General features: G+C 54.1%; 1 protein-coding gene across 1 annotated transcript; it reads right to left on the reverse strand.

Annotated features, from left to right (window-relative positions):
* Positions 1-3,030: 3,030 nt before the first annotated feature.
* Positions 3,031-5,598, reverse strand: NKX3-1 (NK3 homeobox 1; the record flags this gene model as incomplete). The annotated part of the gene is made up of 2 exons (XM_084273893.1): positions 3,031-3,431; positions 5,457-5,598. The coding sequence occupies 2 exons, from the start codon at positions 5,596-5,598 to the stop codon at positions 3,031-3,033; spliced, it is 543 nt and encodes a 180-aa protein (XP_084130019.1).
* Between the last annotated feature and the right edge of the window lie 4,514 nt (positions 5,599-10,112).

The following is a 10,112-nucleotide window of genomic DNA, read 5'->3' on the forward strand; positions in this document are numbered from 1 at the left end:
ACACTGACGTGGCTGTGGGGGCAGCAGTAAAAACTGGGACCAGTGCTTGCAGCACAAAACCCCAGAGGCCACTGGGGTTGGGCTTAAATGGTGGGATCGTGGGTCATTTGGGGGGTGATAAAGAGAACCCTTCACTATATGAGCTCTTAATTTGGGGAAACAGTCGCTGGTTGGACAGGGAGTGGGATTTAGAGGGTGCTCAGTGTGCTTGTACCTGGCTGGGTGATGGAGCAGCACTTGGTGATGAGCACTGAGAAACAGTGATGAACAGTGTGAGCGGGTGCTCAGGACCCGTCCTCGTGCAAAACTCACTCCAGTGACACATCTGCAGTGGTTGGTCCTGTGAGAAGCTGGTGCTGGTGGGACAGGCCATGGCAGGAACAGGGACTCTGAGAAAATCCGAGCCCCAGAGCAAAGAACCCACAGAGGCAGCTGGTTTTTCATAAAGACTCTGCGCTCTTTATTCCACAGCACAACTCACATCAGAGAAAATAGCCTCTCTCTATATATATATATATATTTAAAATGTACAAAAATAGCCACTATTTGCACTGGATTTGCCTTACACCAGTGAAGTTAAGTACAAGCAGTCAGGTGTTGAAGCAACAAAGGGTATTCTACTGGTTGTAAACCACAAGTGGCAGGAAAAAACAGTAGCTACAACACAAATTTTTTCCCAAAGAGGCGCCCAAGGGGTTCAGTTTATATCTAGTTTTCAGTTTATATCTAGTTTTCAGTTTATATCTAGTTTTCAGTTTATATCTAGTTTTCCCAGCCCAATCCACCCCATGCCAGCATCCTGCTCCCATCCCTGCTGCTCCTCCACTGCCTGTGCAAAGGGCACCCCAGCATCCCTACCCAGGGGCAGCTCCAGGGCAGTCAGATCTGCTAACCTGGGGTATTTAGTGCAATTAGAGTGCCTCTGCATTGATTTAAGCAGCATCCCAAGGGTCTGGAGTGCCTGTGGGTTTGGGCAGGACTCTCTGTCCCTGGTGATGCTGTCTGGAGGGCTGTGTGCTCTGCAGGGGCTTGGAGGGTGGGATTTTTTTCCCCTCTTGTCAGTTGTTGTTCCAAGCAGCAGATAAGCAAAGCACAAAGCGGCTCAGGAGCAGGAGAGGGTTTGAAACACATTGTAACAGTGCAGGGGAGATGGCCTTCTGGCTCGGGTACCAACGGGCTGGGGGCTGGGCAGCGTCTGTGAGCAGGAGCTGGAGGGGTAAAACCATCTCTCAAGGTATCAGGGGTTACTGCTGGGCAATGAGAAAGCAACTGGTTGTCCTCCAAACTGGGCAAGAAGCTCAGGTAGCAAAAGCAGCCACTCCAAGGGCTTTATTTGGCGTGTTCCCCCCTCCCTGCCCTCCCTTTCATTGAGTTTTCCTTCATCCACCTACCCCCAGCATCTTTGCCTTTGCCATGCCTGGGAGCTCCCAGGGTCTGGATCTACTGGCAAGGCACAAGGTCAGCTTCCAAAGCATAGAATCCCAGCCTGGTCTGGGTTGGAAGGGACCCCAAGGATCACAGGCAGGGCCACCAACCTCCAGCCTGGAGCTACTCAAGGTTGCCCAGGGCCCCATCCAAATCATCTCATCCAAAGGGGCAGAGCGAAGCCATTGGTGTCATTGTATTTCCCTGCTGGAGGAGGGAATTGGGCTGCTGTGATTTGACATTTTTTACTCCTCTTACAGAAGGAACAGGCAGCACAGGAACTTTTCTGGAGGTTTTTCTCAGAAGATTATATTTGTTCCAGCAGAGCCATGGCTGGTTTATGCTAGCTGAGAAAAGAGCAGGGGATGTTTTCTCCTCTCTTGGAAATCTCATTAATTTCTGCACTTGCTCCTGAGAACTTTAGTGGTGTCTGAAGTTTTAAGTATGCCAAGTTTAAAAAAAAAAATGAAACCCTTGCTGCTCCCCTCAGTGCAAATAGTCGTCTCTCCACTAAAAAACATGAAATCCCCTCTGAAGGTGCCTTCCTCTTCCTGCCCTGATGCCTCTGAGCTGGGACTTGGACTGACTTCACTTGCAGACAGCTTTGAAAGCTGCCAGGAGCGCTGGGCTCCTGGAGCTGTTGCTGTTTCAAATGGCTTATATGGGAACGTTCAAACAGCCTCAACACCCGGATATGCAAAACTCATCTGTCATTGTGCTATTGTCCCTGTTCCCCAGGCTTTCTGGTTCAGCTTCCCCAGGCTGCTGAGGCAGCAGCTGTTGGCACCTGGGCTGTGGCAGGGCAGAGGGACGGGTTTGGGTGGGGGGGAGCTGGCACCGCTCCATCCGTGGCGGCCGTGTCTGCTCACGTCCCGGCAAACCTGGTCCCCAGCTGCATCTCTGAGGCTGTCAGGACCTTCAGGCCGCTGTCACTGGGGGCAAAAAGGGGATTAATTCCCCCTAAAAGCTCGTTGTTCTGGGTGGAGGCTGCGGTGCTGCCCAGCAGCACCCAGAAGTCTTGGGGGGAGAGCAGGAACACGTGTGCCTGAAGCTGCCCCAGGATGATGAGTGATGATGGTACCAAGGGCAGTAAAGCAACATTGTTTTGCTTATTTTTTTTTTAACAAAAGCCAAAATTTTAGCCCCTACAGCAGCTGCTGGCCCTGTTCACCTTCTGTCTGCTTGATGGCAGCGAGGGGCAAAGTTTTTGGGGTTGTGGGGAGAGCACAGGCATTTTAGGAGGAGCAGAGAGGGGTAATCTCCATCTCTGGGGTCGAACCATCCCTTTCTGCCCCCAAAAGACCCTGCAACATTTTACAGCCACAGACTGACCCTATAGCAGTGCTATTGAGTGTGCTGAATAATACCCTTTTAAAATCTTTTGGGGGGGGGGGATTTGGGGGGACTGGGGGCTTTTTTCCCCACTGTTAGTGATGGGAGAGGCTCGTATGGCAACGATAAGATGCTGGTCATGACTGGGGAGGGGGAGGGGGGAGCTCCATCTCCTAATTAGCACTAGAAAGAGCAGCTCAAGTATAAAAATTAACGAAAGGAAGAGGGGGAAAAAAAACCCATAGATGATTTCCACTTAAAATAAAAAGATGGTTACCACCAGGGGGGACTCCAGCCGTTCAAGTAGTAGAGGCAGGGCAGGTAGTGCCAGCCGCCCCGCAGGGCGAGCAGCGATGCCCCGGGGAGCTCGGCCGCCTTCTGCCCGCCCAGGCGTGTGTCCAGTCTGCTGAGTCCAGAGGCAATCTGTTTCCTCTTGGTTTTATACCTCCTGTTCTGGAACCAGATCTTCACCTGGGTCTCGGTGAGCTGCAGGTTTTTGGCCAGGTGGGCTCGTTCCGGGGCCGATAAGTATTTCTGGTGGCTGAATTTCCTCTCCAGTTCGATGACCTGGGAGTGGGAGAAGGCTGCCCGCGACCGCTTCGCCTGCTTGGGGGGCTGCTGGGTGATGGGCAGGGCTTGCAGGGGGTCCGACAGGTAGGTCTCCACCGTGGCATCTGCAGGAGGAAAGAGCTGAGGATTACCCGCTGGGAAATTCCCCCACATCGCTTGCTTTTTCCCCTTCCAGAGAGCAAAATGTTCACCTTATCCTGGAAATATTGTCATTTAATGGAGCAAATGCCACCTTAAAGTCATAAAAGGGAGGGTTTTATTTCTAAATCATGCTTTTTTTATTCAAATAAGCATGCATTCAATACATTCAAGGGCTCTTAAATAATACTTAAGAGGGATATTTTGCAATGTGGGTGAGGGTCTGCCTAAAACCTCAAGGTACTGTGGCCACATATGTGACAGCATCGTGAGATTTTTATTGCAGGATTCCTGCTGTCAGGCAGTGCTTTGAAATGTCCTCACCTGCCTATGGAGAAATATCCTCATCCCCAGAGGAAAGAGGTTTCTGTCCTCAAGCTCGGCGATGGGAAATCAGTGTAGCTGGGAGCAAACTACAGGTAGAGAACAACCAAAATCACTTCCTCTCTTTTTTTTCTTTTCCTTTCACGACTCCAAGGCAATGCCAAGACATTTTGGGGCAGAGCTTTGAGCCTTCAGCCCCAGCATCACATATAGAGCTGCAGACCCAGACAGGGATCACAACCCCAAAGCATCATCCCACTGTCTGGTTGCCCGAGGAAGGTGCTGAGCTCCCAGGGCAGCATCACCTACAACTATTAAACCTTCTCAGATCACATTATTTGGCTTAGCTAGCTCCTTTTTCATGCTTGGTTTGGAAATAGGTGCTTTTCCCCCCCCCCTTTTAGTCATTTCTCAGTGCATTCTCCTAAGATGTGAGCGTGACCCTTGAGATGGAAGCACCGGGCTCCGTTCCGTGCCTGTGTGACCCACGCTGGTCCCACTGACATCCCCAGCTTTGCACTAGCCACTTCCTGGGACATTTAGCACAGCTTTTAATGAGATTTCTTTTTCTGAATAATCAGCCTAGGGGCTCTTTCTGGACTTGCTTTTATAGAGAAACTTGCTTTTAATAGAACTGAAACGTAAAGCCAGAATTCCCCTGGCGAGGGCTCTCCCTGCAAGTGGCACCCGGTCGCTGGAGAGTTCTAAGTTGCTTTCTGGGCTATTGCAGCTCATCCCTGGGCACTTCTTGTGCCAGGAGAGGCTGAGCCCCCTCCCACAGCCCCAGCCACGCTCGCTGCTTGGAAGGATTCCCTCCTGATGGTGGGTTTTGGTGGGAAATGTTATTGCTGGAGAGGGATGCTGGGGCGAGAGGAGTGGGGCTGTCATAGAGTCATAGAGTGCTCCGGGTTGGGAGGGACCCCAAGGGTCACAGAGCTCCAACCCCCTGCCACAGGCAGGGACACCAACCTCCAGCCTGGAGCTGCACAAGGTCACCCAGGGCCCCAGTCGACCCGTCATTAATACAGCGGGACAGGCAGGAACATGCCACTGAGCCTGTGGGGAAGTCAAGTCACACAGCAAAGGGCACAAACTCATACAGGGGGCTTTCAGAATCTCCCCACACCCCGAGGTACCCATGAGCTCAGCCGCAGCAGCATCGCTGTGCTGGAAGATGGGTGTGAACCTCCTCTCCGAGCTGCCAGCCCTGAGGTGCCCTGGTCTGGGACCTTTGGCATTAGAAGGGAACTTTGTTTCCCAACATAGCACAGAAATCCATCAACCAGGGCTTGTTTTTAAACAGCATTTTAGGGAAATTCAGGCCTTTGGGTTATTTGAAGCGCCAGGCAAAGGGTTCACACGCAGCTGCTACTTCTCTTAGTTTCCTGCTGCTAGAGCAGATATTCCCTGGTATATTCCTGGCACGGGGTGTTTGGCTCTGGGGTGCTGGAGGCAGCTGGGTCTGGATCCTGCCCCTGGGTTGGACCACACACAGGGTTTTGCTGAGAGATTTCCCAGCCAGCAGCTTCCACCCCCCTTACCTGCATCTGCCTCGTGGGGTGTTCCTCGGGCCTGGGCTGGGGATGCTCCTGGGGGATGAGGGCTCTGGGAACGGTGCCCTGGAGCAGCCCCCGAACTGCCCCCACTCCCTGGCGCTGGGGCTGCACCCCCATCCTCTGGGCTGCCAAATCCTTCGCTCTTGTCCCGCTCCGGCCACGCTCCCCGCTCTGCCCCATCCCAGAGGATGTCTTGGATGAGGAAGGATGTCCGGGGTCTGGAGGAGGTGGTCCTGGTGTGCTGGGCTGCCATCGGGGGCCGGCTCGTCGCTGCTGGGGTGCTGCTGGGCGCTCTCTGCCTCCTTGCAGGGAGCACCCCGGCACTCATCCTCCTCTTCCTCTCCCTGCCCAGCGGCACGCTGGCTTCCCACCCTCCCGGCTCTGCGTTTATAGGGCAGGCAGCCAAGCCTCCCGGGCCTGATTGGAGATCCTTGGCAGGAGTCTACGCCCTTCGGCTGTGTCTTGGCTCTGGCGGGTTTGCTGGCTGCTGGCTTCTTTCCCTTGCCCAGGACCCTTCCCCACAGACCCACGGGGTCACAGCCAAACCCCCACCTCCTCCTTCACCCCCTCCATTGCTCCTTTGCTGGTAAGTCTCCCCCCACCTCCCCCCCAAGCTTTTACAATAAGTGCTCACGTGCATTCATCCTTTTTTAGGATCAAAATGCTCCCAGGGTGGGGGGTTTTGGCAAGAGGAGGGTGAGGGATGCGCAGCATCGCTGTGTCTGAGGGATGCTCTGCAAAGGGACAGATGCTTCTGCATCCCCAGCCCAGTCCCAGCAAGCTGGTGCTCTGCACACTCCTGCTTATGGAAATGATTTATATCCCAGGGCAAACCCCACAGCCCTTTGGGGAAATGCTGGTTTTAGGGGGGAGAAGGAAAAAGTGAAGGAAATACAAGCACTGTGGTTGGGTTGGCTTTTTGATGATTATTATTTCGAGGGCTTTGAGGTTTTTCTTCAAAACCTTCCACTTTGATGTGCTTTCAGCTTGTGGAAAACCAGAGAAAACGTCCAAGAGGTTTCCAGCAGCTTTGCAAAGCTGCTCTCACCAGGGCTGTAAAAGCAAAGTTAAGATGCAACAGGCAAAGAGGGCAGACCCAGGAGCAGATCCCCCCCCACACACACCCTCCTTGATTGTCTGCTGTATTTGTAGTTGCTCTTCTAGAGTTTCTGTTTGGAAAACAGCTCCCCTGGCTCCCCAACAGCTGCAAAACCCCCTCAGCTGTGGGCAGCACTGATTAAAAAATCACCTTGCCCCATCATAAGGCAAAGCAATCTGGTGGGGAAGGGGCTGTGGGAGCAGGATTTGGCTCCCTGGATGTGCATGAGCAGCATGTCCTGTACCTGCAGGTACCCTCTGATCTCTATGTGTATATATGTGTGTATAATACATAGATATATTTATATATAGTGACTCCCTATAGCCCTGCTGCCTGCAAACTCCTTTTGCGGTTGGAATAATGTAGTGCTAATCAGCTCTTCCGTTCCTAAAGCCCTAACCCAGCCCCTCTTCCTCAGCTGAAAAGCCTGGGCATGTTGGGCTTGGGGTTTTTTTAACTTTAAAAAGGGGAAACAATAGATTTCCTTGCAATCCCCTGAGGACTTTGTTGGTTTTACAGGAGGGTGTTTGGTTACAGCAGCCCGAAGCCCAGAGCAGGTTGTGCAGACCTGCCCCAAGCCCTGATTTTCCAACCTGCCCTTTTCTCTCCTCCTTTAATCAGCTGACGATGCTCCTGGCTTAGCAAATCCCCCCTGATAGTCGCTGTGCACTTGGAAAACTTCGGTAGCTTCAGTACTTCAGCCTCATTAACCTCCCATAGTCTGAGAAAGGGAGTTTGGGAAGATTTATGAAGCAATCGGATCCCGAGAGTATTATTGCAGCCGTGCCCTGGCTGCTGGCCCTCAGCCCCCTCCACACACCCCCTCTGCTTCTGGAGAGCAAATTAGGAGCACAGGGGCTGGAGGTGCTGCGGTGGGTGGGCTGGATCCCTGCCTGTCCTGCGCGGATGGATGGGGAGCCCCAGGGGACCCCGGTGGCAGGACCAGGGCTGGCCATGCCCCCCACGGGGCTTGCCCGTGCTGTGGGGATGCTCACGGGGTCAGGGAGCGGTGCTGCTCCCCAGGGGCGCTCTGTGCTGAATTTGGGAGCCCGTTTGCCCAGCGCAGAGCCCCTGTTCTGGCTGATGTTCAGCTGCTGTCAGGGATCAGCACATGCCTGCTCGGGAGCTCCCCCGGCTTGAACTGCAAGGCAATTAACTCTCTGTGTTAATTAGTCGTATTAAGATTGATATTGGTTGATTTTTTTTGTTGCCTGGATCAGATTTAGGCAAGTTGGGGATAGGAAAAGCCAAAAATACTGAGAGAGGAATTTGTTTATTTGCAAATAATAAGGACAGAAATTAACACCTGTGCTGGGAGATAATGAGAGGGATAAATCAGGAATGTATTAGAGGAACCCAAAGCATTAAATACACATTAAAAAGTGGGTGCACAGTGGTGTGCACAGACCCTGTTTTCCAGTTGTCCTGAGGAAGGAAACCAGTGCTTGTACCCTCTTGCTGGCCGTGCACTGGCATCCTGGAAGCTCAGACCCTCCAGGAGCAGGAAGGGCCAGACTCCCCAACGTTTGTGTTTAAATAAATTAATGCCCTTGGTCGTTACATCCCCAAAGTGGCAGCGCTGGGGTGGCAGCATCCCCCTCTCTGCCTGTGTAGAGCTGTGACCACACGAGCTGCTGGGGGGGGATGGATGCTCTGGAGATGTCCCACTGTCCAGGGTGGCAGAAGCCTTTGGGAGTCACTCCTGTGCTGATGGTGCCTGAGCTCTGGAGCGGGGGGGCAGTTTTCCTTGGCGCTTTTCAGGTGGTCCTGACTTCCACAACTACCAAGCCCTGGTCCCTGCTTGTGCAGTGGCTGACAAGCAGGTGAGCTGGTGCTGAGCAGCACCACCCAAACCCAAGCTCATGGTCACAGCGTGGCTGGCAGAGGTGGCACTGGGGGGCACCCCGGTGTAGCTCCCCCCATAGTTAGCAGTGCTGTAGGCACAGTAGTAGGAGCTGTAGGCGTAGGGGCTGGTGGTGATGCTGTATGGGGCTGGATAAGGCTGGGAGCCCCCCAGACAGGGTTTGCCATCCTTGACCAGCACGGGCACTGCCACCCTGCGTGGGGGCAGCGGGTGGGCAGCCAGCTCCAGGGACTTATCCTGCCGTTGCCTCTTGCACTTGTACCTCCTGTTTTGGAACCAGATTTTCACCTGGGTGGAGGTGAGCTTGAGCAGGTGGGCGAGGTGCTCCCTTTCTGGAGCAGAGAGGTATTTCTGCTGCTTGAATCTCCGCTCCAGCTCCAGCACTTGAGCTTGGGAGAATAAAACTCGGGGTTTCCTCCGCTGCTTGGGATGGTGACAGGGGTCGGGTCTCCTCTCCTTGTCTGCCTCGAAAGGGTGGGTGGGCAAACGTTTTCCTGCAGTGAGAAGAACCCAGAGCAAAGTGAGACCAAAGTCAGGTTGTGTTTCCAGTGAGGGTGTGCTTCCCAAAGGAGGGATCACCAAGGGATCACCTTGGGAATTCAGGTGAAGTAGGTTTGGTCGTTGATAAATTTAATGTGAGATTTCCTGTGATGTTTAATGGGATTCTTTTTTTTTTTAAATCCCCATTTTTTTTTGGTGGAATGAGAAGCTTCTTATACGAATTTTGGATAATTCCTCCTTTTGGTCCCTCCTGAGGATGCCTGTGCTGTTGTGGGTGCTGCCACTGTGCAGGGGAGACCCAGAGACTGTGGGGTACACCAAGTTTTGAGCACCCAAAACACAAATGCCCTTCCCCACTGTCCTGCTCTGGAGGGATGGAAGCGATGGCAGTCAGAGCTCTGGCAGGATTCACCTCTGGTGCTGGAGGAATTCTGCAGCTCCCCGAATTGAAACAAAACCAGAAAAACGAAGAGGGGGAAATTGTTACATCTGGGAGAAGATGGGAAGTAGCTGTGGGGTTTTATTAATGGAATGTGCCGGGGTTTGTGCTGCCGGGGAGCTGCCGGGGGTCCTGCCCAGCGCCCGCTCCCCAGCTGGTGCTGGGGTGTGCTCGGGTACCCCGGCGGCCGCAGCAGGGGCTCAGGGAATTTGGGGGGTTGGGCTGCGGGGAAATGGGGTGCTGGAGGGCTCCGTCTGCAGCTGTGAAGCCGTCGGAGAGTCCTCCCCGGTTCTCCGGCTCTATAACTCAGCATCCCAGTGCCGCCCAGTGCTCAGGCGCTGGTCCTACGGGTGTCCCCGTTTCTCCGCCCTGCAGCCGCCGGGCGATAGGGAAACAGGAGCGAAGGAAACTTGGTCGGGTTTCGAGCTGCGGGGAGAAGAGGAACCCCGTCCGACACCCCCATCCCCATCAATCTGCGGCCGCTCCGGAGCCGCATCCCCGCCGCCGGCTCCGGTCGTGCCTTGGAGCGGCGGTTCCCGTCCGCAGCGGGAGCAACTTACGAGGCATCGAAACGGGGGTTTGTGTCAGCGAAAACGACGCGATTTGTGCCTTTCGTAAGGAAAAAAAACCCCAAAGCCAGTTAAAGCCACTTTCCCTGCGCCGATTCGTTTCCCCGACGGCGCGGGGAGGGATGCGCGGTGGCGCCGGGGCTTTGCCGGGCAGCCTGGAAAATGCCCAAATCAACCCCAAAAACCCCCAAACTTTGGGAATCAAAAATAAGGGAGGGAAAGGAGAATCCCCGGCGGGCAGCGGGAATCCCGGGCTGCGGCGGGATCCTGGTCGGAGGGTGCGAGGATGCAACGG

Source organism: Gallinula chloropus, assembly GCF_964237585.1.
Source record: "Gallinula chloropus genome assembly, chromosome: 21".
Lineage (NCBI taxonomy): Eukaryota > Metazoa > Chordata > Aves > Gruiformes > Rallidae > Gallinula > Gallinula chloropus.